The sequence below is a fragment of the Ambystoma mexicanum genome, chromosome 5q (assembly GCF_040938575.1).
Source record: "Ambystoma mexicanum isolate Mex_15411 chromosome 5q, UKY_AmexF1_1, whole genome shotgun sequence".
Taxonomy (NCBI): Eukaryota; Metazoa; Chordata; class Amphibia; order Caudata; family Ambystomatidae; genus Ambystoma; species Ambystoma mexicanum.
Window position 1 is genome coordinate 722,879,046 of NC_090933.1, and position 17,633 is coordinate 722,896,678.

General features: G+C 44.7%; 1 protein-coding gene across 3 annotated transcripts in view; it reads left to right on the forward strand.

Annotated features, from left to right (window-relative positions):
* TERF1 (telomeric repeat binding factor 1) overlaps nucleotides 1-17,633 on the forward strand; it is a 529,145-nt gene that overhangs the window by 260,351 nt on the left and 251,161 nt on the right. For all 3 annotated transcript variants that reach the window (XM_069621207.1, XM_069621208.1, XM_069621209.1), the window contains one exon: nucleotides 11,880-12,011. In XM_069621207.1, coding sequence (XP_069477308.1) covers nucleotides 11,880-12,011 — 132 coding nt within the window. The remainder of the gene's footprint in view (nucleotides 1-11,879; nucleotides 12,012-17,633) is intronic.

Consider the following 17,633-nt stretch of genomic DNA (forward strand, 5'->3'; position numbering starts at 1 on the left):
GTAATGTCCTGTTCTGGATCTCACGCTATGTGAGTACTGAACCAGATATGGGGCTAGAAGCGGGACATAGTCTACTGACGGGTATTGCAGGAAGAGTGTTCTTGTCAAGGCATTTAGAGAGAGTGGATCTCAACTTCTCAACGTCTTGCTTAGACATAGTCAGTCTGCATCCCTTGTTTGTGAGTTCTACTTGCACATGGGGCAAATTGTACAGACCTCGCCTGACCCCAGGCCCAGAACATATTAAGCAAGTTATGGTCACTCTCCTTAGTACGTATTACTTTAAAGGCGGTTATTAAGTCGATCAGGTCTTGTGATGTATGTAACCCCTGCTGCCAAGTTGGTTAACAATGATTTTGCTTTTCAAAGTGGCCATTTAAAAGGTGTAGGTCCCGGAACTTCGTTAGTGAGTAACATTTTTGGCCTCTCTGTATCTCTTGACAGCGTGACATCATGATCTTACCCTGTTTCTGAAGCTTTTCTGTCCCACATAATGAATTTAGGTCGCAACACACAATGATTGAAGGGTTCTCTTGGCTATATTCTTCGTCAATGGCTTCGGAAATGTTATGAATCATTTGCTTTATTCCGGTCTTTGCAGGATTCCAATAGGTGTTAATTAAGGACGGGTGTTTAGTGCATAATGCCAAAACCTTCTCATCGTGCTGACTTTTCTTGAAGGGTTGCTGGATGAAGGGCCCGCGGTTGGTAGACTTTACTACCTCAGTTAGTTCCCGACCTAGCTAGGGTCAAGAGACCCGCCCTTAGGCGTCCTAAGCCAGTTGAAACTGCTGGGTTTAGAAAAAATGCAAAGCCATACGGGGCCTGTTTGGTTAGCCATACTTCTTGAAGGCAAATAGTCTGCATCAGCCCAGGGTGTCTCCTATTTTTTCATCAAATGTGAGAACCCCTGTATGTTCCAGGAAACAAGGGACAGAGGTCATTTCCGGGATTTCTCTTTTTGGCTATTCCGAATCATCTGACGGAAGTGCTGCTGCAAGCCAGGACCTGGAAGTCTCCTCTGGTAGTTTGGATGGCTTTGTTACCTCTAATAACATTTTTCTGCCAGGGGATCTATTCCCCAGTCGAGTTACTGTCAGAATTATGTTTATTTATTTATTTATTTATTTATTTATTTTACTAGTAACTGCCGCCGCTCAGTTGAGTTTGGCTAGTCCTTTCTCAGCCAGTTTGATAGCTTGTTTCTCCCAGGACCGACCTTTCTCATATGCGATGTTAGATTTCCACCAAGTCGTAGTCTCTTCTGTATGGTTTGGCCGAGCCAATTTAGTTGGAGCTGAATTAATTTGGCCCTACTGCGACGGTCCTCTTACTTTGGTTAAATCAAAGCCTAATAGCAGCAAACTCGTTGCCGAAGCCAGCAGGAGTTTGTTTAACCACAGTTGAATGAAGGTGGAGGAACACCAAGTCCATGAGATCTTTGTGCAGGAAATCAATAATTGCAAAGTCCTCTGATGTGATTCATCGCAAGGGAGGAATGCAGTGACAGTTTTAACATGTTGTATCTATATAAAATGCACTCATCTCGTTGGTCGACCACTCTCTCCAGTCTGAGGCGTTATGTGTAGTCACTACCTTCAAGTTTGGCCTCATTGCGTGACTCTGCAAATTGGGTAGTTGCTCCTTTCTTTGAATATATTCCAGCCAGTTGTTTGATGTGATATGAAGTCACCCGGGTTTATTTTTTGGCATTTTGATTTAAAGAGGTTTGGCGTTCTCAGTTGTGGGGTATTGGGGACCCCTGCCTTCTTTTCCCTGAGTAGGCCAAGTGGACTGCAAGGCTGCACCTATATGGGCACTCATTATGGTTCCTTGATCCCATTTCCTTGGGAGGTCTTCCTAAATCAGGTTGTATAGTGCTGAAAATCTATTTCCTTGTGGCGGTCTCTTTTTTCTGGCAGGGTCAGGAAGTTTCACGTGGGCGGGGAACCAGCTGTAGACACTGATCCAGAGACCGCAGCAGCAGTTAAGCTCTTTTCTGTAGTTTCAAGTTGTTCAACATATATAATGTCATCATTTTCATCCAAAGAGTTGGTGTAAGATCGAATAATAACGTCCTATCGTCCTCATCAAAGCTTTGAGCTCGCTCACTCTCAGGGTTTGATTCAGAAAAAGACTTCAAGTTCCTCCTGTAAGTTAGTAACCATAGTGTGTTCTGAGTGCGGTAGAATAACTTTTCTCAAGAAACTTCTAGGATCTTTTGAGTGCACCATCATGGGCCGCTTTGATTTTTTAGTCTCCCTGTTCGTAAAGGGACTTGTTGATTTTCTCAGAAACCGGCAATGCTTTTAAAGTCGCCTTTTTTTATTGGCAACATATTTGGTTCCAGCGTTCTCCCCAGATGCTGCGTTGTTTGTTTACTTTGCACAAATGTAAAAATGTAAAATACTTTACTATAGAGGCTCCTCTAATAAACCGCAATCTGTCGTGATTGAAGACAGCAATTCCTGGGAAGTTTTCCCACCGACCTGCCCACTTTTTGCTGGGCCTTAATTGGCCTTGTTCATCCAAGCCTCTCCGCTCTCGATGCTGTGACAAAACCTTTTATGTAGGTTATTTTAGTGTGGGGCATTACCAACAAGGTTGTTTGATCTTTTAGGGTGTCATGTCAGGGCCTCCTAAAGTTTCATAAAGAATGCCATTGCAATTGTCTCTACTGTGAGAAACCTGAGGGTATTCTCCCAAAAAGACCTCAGTAATCCCTTGTTCAGGTGGCCAGGGAAGGGCTGGTGCTCTCGGATCCCAACCCTGGGGGTGGACGAGCGAGCGAGGGAGGATCACCTGAGTAGGGGAGACCGGGGTTATGCTCAGGGGAATGCCCCAGACAAGATGCAGTACTATACTGCAGAAGGGGATGAGGAAGACGAGGCCCTCAAGGCTTTTATGGGCTGTACAACTCAACCTCCTTTCCACCCAATGAACCTCCTTTTCGAGAATCCACCATCCCCTCTGCCTCTGGTGAATCCATTAGACACTCTGTTGCACTTAGAAACCACATTCCCCAGAATCCCTTTTTCCCTGTTGCCTACCTGAATACTCCCAGTAATTCTTCTTTACACCCCTTTTGATTATTCTGTCCCAAAACCCCATTATACTGCATTGGCAGCACACTACCATTCCCACAATCCCCCCCTGTTCTGGTCACAATAAAAACTGTTTATTTTCGTTCATTCCCCAATCCCTACCAATCTCACACTTCCAAATGTACCCAACCCCCTGGTACGAGGGCTATAATCCTGTATAACACAGTTTCTCTTTCCTACCCTGTAGGATACTCAGGAACTCCACCGCCCTTCTTTTCCAACCCAAACACTTCTTTGCATCGTGACAGACAACTGACAAATGCTAAAACTGTTTACCTGGCATGGGTCAGGCAATTAACCAGAATCGCATACGCCTGAGGGCCCTTTCCCTTCCCCACATGGATAAAAGGTGGAGCACAATACGAGCAAAGCATGACCGCACGACCACCGAGCTAACTCAGCACAGCAGCTCAAGAGGAGGAGAAAGACGGCGCATACCAAGAGGGTGACGAGGAGAAAAGCGATCTTGCTCTTTAAGACCAAGGCCTGTGAAACCTCTGCTGAAGGAATCGTGCTCACGAACAATAGCCAGCGTGTGTTGTAGATGTCAATGGTACACAAGACCCTCCTCTGCTGACAACCAAGCCGGGGAGAGACTCTTGTCTCTGTGGTACCAACCTTGACCCCAACAAGAGAGGCCAAGCAGTTCATCACAGCTGATGAGTCGATGGGATAGTCGATACGAAACCGAGCTGTGTTGAACGAAAAGTAGCAAACAGCTAATTGAACTTTGAAAGCATAAAGAGCGATTAATGGGAAAGGGAAAAAACCAGCAACAGAGGAGTCCGGCACCACGACGGTGCTCACTTAGGAAACTCTGGGGGATTACACAATTATTGAAACTACCATAACCAGAATGCCTTGGCAAAGGCGAGAAGGTGGTCAAAGTGGCCATACAGGGGTCTTGTAAAAATCATCTGTACAGTTCAAAGTCTTTGACCGAAGGACGGTTGTGAAACTAAGGGAAATTAATTCTGTATTGTATTGTAAGAGTTGAATGGGAAAGGCGTGATTGACAAGAGTGAACCCGGCCGAGGGATGTCCACAGTGAACTGTAGAAAAAGACATTAAGATTTGCGAAAGCCACCAAATAAGTTGCATTGAAAGCCATGGTGAACCTGATCGAGGGAGGCGAACAGTACTCCGATCGGAGCCCAGAAGAAGGCATCCAAGTGTGAAAAGTCAACACCCACTGACCCATGAGTGCAACAAATCAAAACGTGAGAGGGAAAGCCTTTTGAATGCATGACACGCCAGAGGAAACTCGCCAAAGAGAAGTGCTATTCGAGAGAGGTCTGAGCCCGGAAGAGGGGGAACCCAGGGTTGAAGAACTATCACCCTAATACAGAGAAGAACTTTTTTTTTTGATATTTTGAAACCGATAGACCCTTGAAAACAGGAGAACAGCACTATCAGAGGTTCTGGTATCATTAAAGAACTTTCTAGGGATCTGCACCCGGAAGAGAGGGATCCAGAGGTGAAAGACATCACCGAATGTATATGTGAAAAGGAACTCTTTGTTCTTTGTTTGAATACATCAGGCCCACAGAGGTAAAATACTTTTCGATAGAAAAGAGACTTAACCACCAAATGCCCTGATTGCTGAAAGCGGAACTGTTAGCTCGTGCCTGGAAAGCTTGAGCATTTGCTGTGCTACAAAGTCCCACCTTGTCCCGTGCGGAAAACATGGGGAAGTGAGACCTCAAGTACTGCATCCTGACTTATTATTTGGTAACACTTCCTTCTTTCTTAAGAACATTATCCCACACTTTTTGTATTTAGCGTAAAGATTGGCAATAGATTTTTCTTAGTGAAGGCCCATTTATTTGATAAAAAGCCATTCAGACTGCCTTATTACTATTTTATGGTCGAAACTTGCTCACATCTTAGATATAGGTTTAGATTAGGTGTTTTTCTAAACTACCTTTGCAGTTTAATATACACCCTTGAACTGTGATCACTTGTGTCTGTCTTTACTGTTGCCACCATGAGTTCCTTACACTACCGACATCTGGCTAAACACAGAATTCCTTGATTTTCTTAGTCTGTTCTTAACCTTTATCTGGTGTCTCGAAGAGCCTCCCACTTGATCTGCAGGAGGCGGAGATTGGTTTGCGGGGGTTCGAGATCATTTACTCAGTGTATTCCACCGGAGGGCTACTTGATCTTTGTGGAAGTTGTCGTAGGTTGGGACAGCTTCAGATCTTATTCCAAACCTGATTTCAGATGATGAATTTCCTTGATTTATTGATGCCACCTCCAACGGGGTCCCTCGGATTTGTTGCCTTGGTACCAGGTTTAGCACACTTAGTCAAGTTGATGGGCGCCATAAGTGATTTGATCTTTTCGTTCTGGGTATCAATGTCTGGTGTAGGTCGCAGTTTACAAGTGAGGGGGGTTGCCACTCGGATGGTGAACACGTGTCGGGTAAATCATTGAGGTAAGTTAGTTTGTGGATGTTAGGTGGACACACCAAACTTCAGATGCTCTTCTCTCAATCAGTGAGTGGTTTGAACTTAGGCACTGTCTCTTTTGAGCGGGCGCACTTGCCCCCATTGGTGCGCTTGTTTTTAAACTACCAGTTGGGGTCGAGGTCCAAGTGTCAAAGACCACCAAGCCTTCCAAGAGTTTGCCGTCCGCCAGTTCTCTGGCAGCAATTGCATGAGGAGCTGTTATTTCAGAGCAGCTCGAGTCGAGGTTGGTGGTACCCATCATTTCTTTTTTTGGGGGTAGAAGAGAGCCTACTCAGCTTCCCACCCCAGGGATCTGCGACAGCCCTTCTTTACACTTCCATTTGGTCTGAACCGGTCGATTCGCTGGCACAACAAAGGGATCCATTATTTTATGTAGGTCAGAGTAAGAACCTGTCTCTAAGGGGCAGTAGAGTTTGAAAGGCAACTCAATAGCTTCTTTAGTCATCTGTATGGCTGCCTCCTCTTCTACTAAGGACCGAGGGTGCAGAGGACGCCTTTGTGCCGGCATAAAGTTTTTCTTGCTGGAGTGTGTTGCCATTTTCTTGTGCTATGCTGCTTTCTCCCCTGAGACCAGTAAGTTCCACGTTTTGTTGAATTTGGTCTATCGCAAGCCATGAATCCTCTGTTCAGGAGGAAACTTGCTTTTGGTCACAATTTGTTGTAAATGTGCAGAATATTTCCTCCTGTATACAGGTATTTTCAGGTCAACTCTGAAAGCCTGTCGGCCTTAAGTTCTGCGTTGTTCCGCCAGCTGACAGAAGATAATGAGGAGGGTCGTCAAGAGGTTCTTTGTCAATCCGCGCACACTCAACGTCGATAAAGGGAGAGTCAATAGGGTGGCCGGTAGCTTGACCCCTCGAGGTCAAATTTGAGACCACACTTTGCTGCTGGAGGAGCCTCCAGGACCACCTCCAGAGTAGCTGCGATATACGCCTCAGTTTCTGGCATCAGAGGATAAGGGTGGGGTGGAGAGGACAGCAGTGTCGATGGGACCAAGGAGGTTTTACTCATTTGTGTAGTTACCTACCCTTGGTCGCAGTAAACGCCTACTTCTACGGCCATGCTATGGATGTCCTGCGAGGAGTGTGCACTTCTGAGACTTCTGGTCCGTTCTGAGGTCTCCTTCACGGTGCCGGCTTCCCACTTTGTCAGTTTTATAACTTTGTGTTGGGGGTCCGGCTCCATCAGGGCCCTCGTTAGGCAAGAATTGATGTAGTAACCCTGTGGGAGACTACATAACACTTGTCACCTTGGTATTAGGTAACCCACCTTTTGGTATAGGCCTGTACTACACAAGTTGGTAGTGTGACTGAGCAGCCAAGCTTATCTCAAGAGGGGTAAATGTGAGCTGTAGAGCTGTAGCAATGACATCCACAAATACAAGTAGCCAAGTAACACTTGCACTCAAGGTTTTTGTCATAAGTAATTATTTAACAGTAGTTTTAAATAATCATTCTTTAAAAAGGGCAATATATGTAACAATCAAATATACTTTTCCAGAATCAACACAAAGTTAGTAGATACTCTTTGGAGATGCTTCTTACACACTTCCTACACTCTGAGGTGACTTCACTAACTAGGACAGTAATGGCATTCATATATTGCTAGAACACTTTGTAGATTCTGAGGTTTGTAGAAAGGAAAGGGAATGAAAAGGGATATACAGGTTCTCGGAGCATGTGAGCACTTAAATCTTCCAATGAAGTCTAGATAAAAACCTTTCCCAGCAATAATAGTTCAAAACCAAGTTATCACCTGTGAGGGACAGTAAGTATCAAAGTCAAATAGACTAGTAGAGTCTGCAGAGAGCCAGGACAGCCACAGTCAATTGGAGCATGTCTATGGACTCTATGGAGCTGAGGCCCTTCTTAGATGGCAAAGTCTTGGCCAAAGCTAGAGAGTCTGTTCGAAGAAAAATCACTGTAGTGGCGCACGCTGTTATAGAGCTGAAATCAACTCTTATCAAAGTAGCTACTGCTATTCTCAACTGAGAAGAGCAAAGCTAAAGACACTGAGGTAAGTACCCCAAATCGGAACAGTACCTTTGGTTTGAAAAAGAGTGGTCCAGCTGGCTTCTGTCTGGTTGCATTGATGCAGATCCTGAGTTTCTGGGCCTCAGTCATGGGGACAAGAGGGAGGACGTCTGGAGGACTCCTGCAGCAGCAATTCGTAGGTCCGTGGCAGCTACGGGCTCTTCTCAGATGAGCAGCATTTTGCGGTTTCAACCTTCTGTAAACATCACCACTGTGGAGCTTGGAACCGGTTGGCTTCCTTCACTCCTGGAGTCCTGCACTCTGCTGATTGGACTCAAGCTCTGGGAGTCCTGCTTCTGGAGGGTCTTTAGGAGACTCCTGGAGCTTCTGGCCGGATCACAGACTTTGCATTCGATTTCTCGACCCCTGGCACTCGGTTTCTGCAGCAGCAAAGAAGTACAGCCAGTCGGGGAAGATGATCCAGTGGAGTTCATCTTGGGGTTAGTTGGTCCCACTAACCCAAGGGAAGAAGTAGTCTCTTCTGGAGATTCTCTAGTTGATCCAAAAAAAGAAGTTTTAGCACAGCAGCAGAGCTTCACTGGGCAATTCAAAGGTGCAGGAGGATGCAGCAAGCTTTGTTCACGGTTTCATTGTTGGGGTTGTTCTTCCCAGTGGTAGACTCGTAAAAATCTCTAGTCACCGGCTGAGCCCAGAGGAAGACAGATGGTTGTGGGGGATAAAGCGGCCCTCCCACAGGTGGAACAAGACACTCCCAATTGACATTAAAAGACTGATTTCATTTTTAGGCATTTTGCGCAGCAATCCGAATGAGGATTCATTTAATTTCATGCCATTTTTTCATGTCATTTTCAGGCGGTTTTAAAGATATAAATTGCATTTTCCTAGGATCTTGAGGACTGTAATGGCCAGTTAGAGTAGGTTTCTGGCTGATCTGAACATGTGACCATTATGAGATTTGATGAAAAGGTGGTAATTGAAATTGGGAACATGCTTGATCATTTGCAGACTCATAACTGTTGTACATTTGTATGAAAAGGACAAACATATGCTACATCGTACAGAGTTGGCTATCGGCTTACCTAATTCCCTATGACTAGCTCAAACCGAATATATGTTTCATATGGCAGTGGCTAGTAGAAGTATGAAGTTATGATACATACTTAGTTTTTGCCAAAAAGGTTGCAATGATAACAAAGAAGGGTAATATATGCAAACAGACAGATGGTGCTCTCCTCCTCTGAACCAATGCTGCCAGGGGGCGGAGAGAGGGATGGTAACAGTCCTATCCGAGCGGCAGGGATAATTACAGGGTACTCCCCCTAGATTATAAAATTATTGAGGTCATTTCTGCTATATAAGGGGGTCTGTACTAGGATTTAGGAGACACCAAAACCGGGAGACAGGAAAAGGAGGATGCAGAGAAGGCTGCCTAACCTTACCATCTTTGAGAGTGCAGTGACCAGACCCCTTGCCCTTTCTGTCCAGAGTGTCCTGAGATCCAACTGGCTTTCCTGAATCCTAAACCAAGGCTTGCTTTGTAAGTAGCATGTAACCCCAGCCCTAAATTGTATAAGCCCTTCATTTTTGGTAGTAGTACATTTAATCCAATACCCCATTGAAAACCCCAAATTGCCAGTGGAATCCAGTCATCTCCCCATAGAAGAATCTCTTTTTTGCCTGTGTATGTTAGCATATCTCCTTTGAAAAACCTCTCTGTTGTCTGTGTAAGTCCTTAGTATTTGTCTTAAGTAAATCAATTAATTCCCCCATTGAAATTCACGGTTAAAGATTGTTGAAATTCGAAATCGACCATCTTGTTCCTGGTGTTTGTATTTGATTGTTATAAAGTGTTGCCTCAAAAGAATGTCTCCTTGTAACTAAAAACCAATTTAGTCTGTGTATTGTGTGCATCACCAAATGAATTCCATTTGCATCGGTCCTATTAAACATGAACCGTTGTTCCCATTGTGAGAAATCCCTTTTGCCTAGAAGTCTACCTGTTACGTGCCTCTGTCCTTGAAAACCGATTTTCCTTTTGTAAGCTAAACCCCATCCCTTAACTGCCTGTCACTGTAAGCCCCAGTATAAACGAATTTCCATTTGCCACCTTATTTTCCCTTTGCCTTTGCTTGCTCCCAAAAACCGATTTTCCCACTTCATATCTATTTTTCCCTGGTGTGCTGATTAGTATTCTCTAAATGCTTACCTATCTCCTAAGTGTAAGCACTACAAATGTTCTTCTATTCTGTCCCTTAGCAGTTGTGAATAATAATCAAAACCCCATTATGCCATTGTGCTCCAAAACCAGGTTTTCCCTTTCTTTGCTGGCTTCCCATCTTGTGGTGGTGGGCTTCACCCCAAATCCGATTTTTTTTCCCCCTATATTCCTATTCCTTGCCACAGCCTTCCATTCAAAGGAATTAAGTTTAATTGAGGTTTGAGCTTGACTGTTGCAGGGGGAGTGCTAAACTGTGGTCCTATCACTTTGTGTGGAATTGTTATTTTACTGTTTTTTCATTAAAACAAAAGTGAGTGAACAGTCGATTTCAACCTTATTGTATTTTCCTGTTTGTCATTATAACAAAAGTGAGTGTAACAGCCCATTTCCACTTGGTCGCGCTCGATAGGTTATTGCATTTGTGTTGTCACAATTTTGGTGGCTGATGTGTTTTCATTATTTTCCTTTTTCATTAAATAATAAATTGATAAATATCTCATTGATACACACCGCCTGTTTCCTAGTCCATTGTGGCACGGGGTGTTTGTGGAGGTTGGGGTGCGAGACGAGTTGGACGCCTATTCAAAAAAGCTCAAAAAGAATCTGTAGTATATTATAGATAAAAAGCGTGTTAGTGCATCTGGCTCCAGGATGACGGGAAGGGGGGGGCAGAGGAGGAGGGGTTGGTGGGCCATTTTCAATGTTGATTGTTTCTTTAAAAATGCCAATAAACACATGTTGAGAAAAAAAAGAAAAAGCGTGTTATTGTGCGCCACATTCAACGTAGGGGAAGGAGTTCCCTAGCTGGCGTGTGCCGTGCAATATCCAGTGACAGGGGTAGGTGGGGGGAGTTGGTTCTCCTCAGTTTATTATAGTTCTGGTTCATCGATGGTATATTCAGTGTTTTTTTTTTTTCTTTTTTTTATCTTACGGGGACGAGTTTCTCTCAACTCATAACAAGTCCTCATGTCTATCCCGTTTAAAGGTTAGTTTCTTAGTTGTAAAGTTGTGTTTTTGGACTGGAAAATCTTTCTCTTTTATTCGCTGTGATGGGGCTGTTTTCCCCCATTGATTTCAGTAGGGCTGTTGGCTGCAGGAGACACTCTTTCTGCCTGGTTTGAAATTGTGGGGAAAACCGGAGATTTCCTTTCCTCATGTATGTTGTGTGGGAAAGGAGTGGTGTCCTCTGTGTGTCTGGTTTCTGCAGAGGGAATAATTGTGCTTCTCCTTGACACCCTGGGTGTTACATGGGAGGGATATGTTTGGGTCTCCGTCCGCCTCTGGCTGGGGACTGTGCTTCTGTGGGCTGGTTAGTGTTTCCCAATAGTCTTGCTTCCCTTTCATATGTAGTTGTTTCACAGATCTGCTCTGTTTTTCCACTGGGAGCGGAGGATTCTGGGAGATGTAGTCCTTGTCAGTTTCGTTCTTCTAAATGGTCTGGAAAGCTTGTCCTTGGGTTATGATATGATATGGCATTTGTAACACGCCTATACACAAGTGTTTCAAGGCGCCTGGGTCCTGCCTGAACCTGAAGGCCTGGTAATATCACTGCCAGGCCATTCTTGACGATCACCGGAAGGCCACTTCAAAGCCACTGTTTCAGGCCTGTCTGCTGTCTCGCTTCACTCTGCTCTCAGTTGCTCTGCTCCTTAAGATCCAGCTCCTCCTGCAACCACCCTCTCTGGATAAAAAAACTACAGCTAGGTTTCCTTCCTTGAAGATTGTGTTGATTCTCCTGATAATAATCTCCCATGCTGCGTTTAAAAGCTATTAAGGAAACATAGTTGTGCATTTTTGACTAAGGTTTTCTTAAATCGTCCTCTAACTGCGGTGCAATGCTTGGCTGTCACCTGCAGAAGCTGTTCTAATATATATTTTTTATTTCCGTGTACTTTTTCTTCTCTAGTTCTCGTAGTCACTATAGAAACGTGCAAGTGTGAATCTAGTGAAAACCACTTTTAATATCCTTGTTGTGCAAAGTACATATTTAATGCAAGCTCAGGAAATGTTGAGCTCTTAAGTCTGAGTTGAATTTATAAATCTGAGTTCTACATTCATTCACTTGTGGTCTAACTTGCTTTAATTGTAGGAGTAGTACAGATTACAATTCATCTTCTAGTACAAATAAAGAAGGAGACGTACATAAAAATAAAGATGCAGATGTTGACAAAAGGAAAGATTCAATTTACAGGATCAAAAAGAGAAAGGCACACACAGTTCAGTAAGTATGCTATTTTTAGAATTTCTAATTGGGTTGTTTTTATTTTAAAATAAACATGAAATTAATTCAGAATTCTGTTTAGCACACGTCCCGATCATGTAGATGTGTGAGCAATTTACACGTTTGTGACGGTATGTCAAAGGTACAATTGGAGCAGTGGAAAATCTCTTGACGCTATCATTCAAGCAAATCTTACTTGGCTGATCTTTAGTTCTCTTTGAAATGTCAGGGTGTCAATGAATGGTGTACCCGGGTCTGATCTGACTACATACCACTCCTCTCCTCCTTGGGCGTTATCCTTATGAATCTAGTGAAATAGCTTGCCCAGTTGATGTGCCTGTTATTTGTGTTTGCCCTAGAGATAGTTACAGGATCAGAATGAGAACGTAGGCGGTTATGGGTCTGATGTAAACACCTGTCTTATATAGCATCCAATCCCAGTAAGCGATCTGGACAGGGTAATGTGCCTCCTGTAAAGAGGGAGCGGGGCGTGTGTATGAAATGGAAATTCAAGAAATTCAAACCTAATGTTGTACACTACTGTTTATCTGCTCAACATCAGAACATCAACAAAGTTGTAAAGAAGAGTACATTTAAACATCCAGTGTCCGTGACCGCCGTTTTTTTTAATAGTGCTTCTCATGAACCAGCAGAGCATTTAGCATATATTTTCAAGGAGCACACAGTAGCAGTAGTAACAGTAACTTGAAACTGTATATGTAATTGTCCTGGGTGTTGACCATGAAAGACAACTCCTTGACCCTCTTGGCCAGCTCCTTCCTTTCTTTGATTCTGGTGTGCAAGGCATCGACTGCACGCATCGTAAATCGCACAAAAGAGCATCATTACTTGTGCACTGTGGGGCAGCTCAGACGTTATAAATGGCCACACATTCAGCAGCCTGGAGGATTTCACTGTGAAGTGAACTAGGTTCTTAAACATGGTGATTTCTAGGTAAAGTTACTTTCAAAATGTAAGTGTCAATTGAACACACATTCTCAATGTGCTTTTGTTATTATGATTTTTTATGAAAAAGAGGTAGAGGGTGCTGAAATGTAAGGCACATCATGGAGTATATGCAGAGTTTTGTGGTATGCAGTGATTTAAACGAATAGAAAATAATGAACAACATTTAATATCTTAACATTTATAACGAAAAAATACCGATTTTCAATATATATATATTTCGGAGGCTTGTGGAATCTGCTTAGATCGCATGCTGTGCATAGGCCGACATCTAGTGGAAGCTGCGGAGTATTACAGTTTTTTTTCTTTTTTCGAAACTCGAAAAGGGGCGTCGAACTAGGTCGTGCCAGTAATACTATCGCTAGTGTGACGTCCACTTGTACCCATGATCCCTCACGTGCGTAGGACCCTCAGATTGTTTTTTCCGCCATATTTGTCGGAAGCATATCACAGAGCTGCCTTGGCTTTTAGCCATTTATATTATAATTAGAAAAATTCCCTGTTCTCCAACCCTACTTCGAAGATCGCTGAAGATCGACGTCGGTACTCGAGACCAAGGAAGAACAGCCGTCGAGACTACACAAAGGACTTTGGGCCTTGGAGGGCCTCTGACTTAGGCCCTGTGCAAGTAGGGAGAGTGGGGGGTGGTCACTCACACTCATTTCCTACATATACCTGCCCGCTGCCAAATAGTGACATATGGAGAGTACTCCCTTTAAATTCTGCCCAAAGTGTAACCGTAAGTATCCCTCGGTAGACAAACACCATATGTGTAATTTGTGCCTCCCATAGGACGATCCTGAGGCTAATTGCAGAGCTTGTAAGCTCTTCAAAGCCAAGACACTCGAGGACCGCTCGACAAAGCGCTGGGCCCACTACGCCAGGCAGCTAGAGGCCATGGATGCAGTGGGTTCCTTCAGCAATGGCAGTGATGCCACCTTATCGGACGGCGAGGGCACAGGGGTGTCGACAGGCACCCACGCGCAAGCCCCCGACCTCGGAGGACTGACCGGCGGTTCAGTTATGGGGACAACACCCAGTGGCAAGAGCGCAACACACACCTTCCACCAAGCACACAAACCCCAGCCGAGATTCGACACATATGTCGAGCGATCGGCAAATGTGAAGGCATCTAGAGAGTGGTCCGCCGAATCGGTGTCCTCTGGGCGTTCCAGGTCACAGTCGCCTCACGACACACAGCAACCATCCACAGTTGCTAAGGGTGCCACATTACCTAAAGTTATTGAGGCCCGGTCGTCAGAAGACGAATCCGACCTCTTCCCCCAAGTAGCATGTTCGACGTCTACCTCTGAGATTCCACGGCCGTCTTCCAAGACTTCCGAATCTCGCACCCACTCCGAACCTAGACACGCTGTGTTGAAATCCACCTCTTAGTCTCGACGCCAGGCGTTGAAACATTCAGAAAACCCTAAAGGCCCAGGAAACCATTCCTCTAGCCATGGGAAGGGGGAGAAACAGCAGGAAAAGACCTCGCAACAAAAGGAAAAACAAAAGGACCCTAAATCTTTAAAAAAATCCAAGGTCCCCGACCCTGTCACCATGACAAGAACTGTTCTTCCCACTGCTCAGGTTATGGACATGGAGGAAGAGGATGAGGATCCTGTAGTCATCCCTAGTTCCAAATTTTTGAGTTCTGACGACATTGATAGGGTAATGAGAAGAATGTCATTTATGGCAGACTTCTATGAGAAAGACCCTAATTATTTCCACAGCTACACCAGCACTTCAGCTACCTCGTCCCCTTCGGGGTCCAAGTCCTCTCAACCCTCTGCTAAGAGACTCCGTTCTGAGGATCCAGCGCAGGGCTCATTTACTGACCCTTTGTTAAGTGAAGCATACCACCCAGAGTCCTACGGTGAAACAGACACTCACATGCTGGAGCAACAGACAGGGCTTTCTTACTACGGGGACAATGAGGACCAGGAAGAGGAAGACGAGGCGGAGGCCTATAGTCTTGACCAATGTTCCCTCTAATTTTTTTCTCTATGTGCGAACCGGTTGGCTGTTGTGCGCGCATTATTTTCCATGAGCGCAATGTACTAATGAGATAAACTACTTTGTGAGCTACCATCTCAGAAGAGGGTTTGGAAAGGAATTTCCTCTTCCCAGCCACTGCAATTCTTTAAAAATCTTACAACACTTTTTCCAAAAACATAGGGCCTCATCACGAGTTGGGCGGTAGTCCCGGCGCTATCACGGGTTTGGCAGAGCGGTCGGTTCCCATTCCCCATTGGGCTCATTTGGGAATTTCTCATCCTCCATTGGGCTCAATGGGGAATTTTCACACCATTACCGCTGGCGGATTTCCCGCTGGCGGTAATAGCACCCAAAAACAGCAAATCTGCAGTGGATTTTCCCCCAGCTCAGAGCTGGGGGGAAATCAGCCAGGGCCATGATCTGGAGGACGCTTAAATGCAGCAGTAATAGCATTACCACCGCATTTAAGGGTTACCGCCAAACCCGTGATGAGGCCCCTAGTCTAAAATAAAATATGTCATATGTGATTATACAGAAAACTCATCAACCAGTCCAAGACTACAATATCTGCCACAGCACCTTGCAAACATACTTCTGTGCAGAGAAAATGGCGGCCTCCTTACGAGTTTGTAGGTAAGTGGTAAAGTTGCAATGGAGTTACTGCCAACTTTACCACTACGCCAACTTACGATTTCAGGCCTGGAGTGGAATATTTGCCTCCAGGAAAATCCTGGAGGTTAATCCTCCAACTCGACGCCGAAATCGTCGGAATTTCTGCTGCAGTAATTCCGCCAAAAAAGCCACATTGAGTCCAATAGACTCAATATGGACTCAGTATGAATGGGGAATTACACCGCCACTACCAGTGGTAATCCGGTAGAAATTCCTCCAGACCAAGTGGCGGTAACAGTAATTAGTTTGGGCGGCATTCTGGTGGATTTACGCTGGGATACCGCCCCAAGTCGTAATTAGGCCATGTATGTTTTACGCCACTGGAAAATCACTCAATTTTATTACAAAATACAAATATCTTAGTTGTGTTCCCAGATATCTCGCGCAAACAATATTTATTCTTAAAGACCTTTTTCTTCATATTGTGATTTTTCAAAAAAAGGGAATTTTATTCTTGATGCAATAAACTCGTGGTCAGCTGACACGTGTTTCGACCCAAGGGGTCTTGCAGGTGTGTTATTGTTTGACTGTTGGGTAGGTTGGCTCTTGGTGGTGGGTTGGGGGTAGGTGGGTTTGACTCCTTGAATAGGCTGGCTTGTCAGCCTGTTACTGCGCAAACAATGTCCCTGGCATTTTTGGCCCTCAAATATCTCTTGTCATAACTGATGTGGCTGTCAAGAAACTCGGACAAAATACATTTGCCGATGGATTACCCCCTTAAGTGCCATGGGTATTTCTCCCCAGTGCCAGGGCCTTTTTTGGTGATTTCGGTATGTGGCCATTCAATGGCTTGTAACTTTTTTGTTACATGAGGTATCTCGGCCAAATTTGGCTCCTTTTTTTCCCACATGTAGACGGTCGTAACGCCACCCAGGAATCCTAGGTTGCTGTAGGAGGGTGAGAGAAAATAAGCAAAAAGGGCGAAAATGTTGGGTTTTTTCAAAAAATGCCAATAAAATGATGTACAAAGAAGCCTGCGGTTTTTTCCTTGTAAGAGCTAGGAACGAATGGTTTGCTGTACTGAATTCCCCAATTTCCTGGCTTTCAAGAACAGGTTGAGTGGAAACGAAAATAAAATATTTTGATGTGGTTATCAACGGTTTTGTGAGAGGTAGGCGATTTCGGCCATTTTTGCCAGTTGGACATGCATGGACAGAATGGAAGAAAAGGGTAGGAAAGCCGAATTGGAGGACAGAAATTTCGGAAGGGGCGATTTGCATAGGTCAGGCAACAACTAGGTAGGGAAAACTGCCATAGATTGGGGAAAAAGCGGGAAAATGACCGAAACAAAAGGTATGTTTTGGACATGGTTGGCTTGGTACGGCAATGGCTTCTATGAATTTTGAGAAAAGCAATGCTCCGCTACATTGCCCCGAATCTTGCAGTTAGGAGAGCACACATTTTTTGTAGTGTTTTACAAAACAAGCAATACCACAAGCCAAACACTGAGCCATGGTACACAGGAGTTTTACGCTCACGGCCTGAACAGACGCACTTAGCATGTGTAAATCGGGAAAACCAATGTGGTGAGGAACGGCAAGCATACATTTTTTGAAAGAGCACAGGCAGACCTTTTCAAGGGTAGGTGACTTGTGTAGGTTACAAAAGTGTATGGTGCCTAAAGCAGCGACTAAATGTAGGTCACATTTGGGAAATGAAAGGGTTGTGTGGCAAAGGCCACCAGCAAATGGGTCAAAACGTTATGAAAACCACACAAACACAACACATGGCCTATGGTCCCGCGTTCCCACAGGTGTCCCGATGAAAACGGTACCTCACAAGTGTGGGTGCACCAACCTGGGCGCGAAGGAATAAGGCTAAACCACTGCTATCCCCCCCCCAAAGGGTTTGGGGAGCCAACCTACAGATTTAGGCCTGGGGTGTTGCAGCCACCAAGAAAAACAGGGACCCTCATGCATTTCCGAAAAGACACCCGTGGGAATCCGCAGAGGTATGATTTGCGCAAATCGCCCCAGAATTTATTAC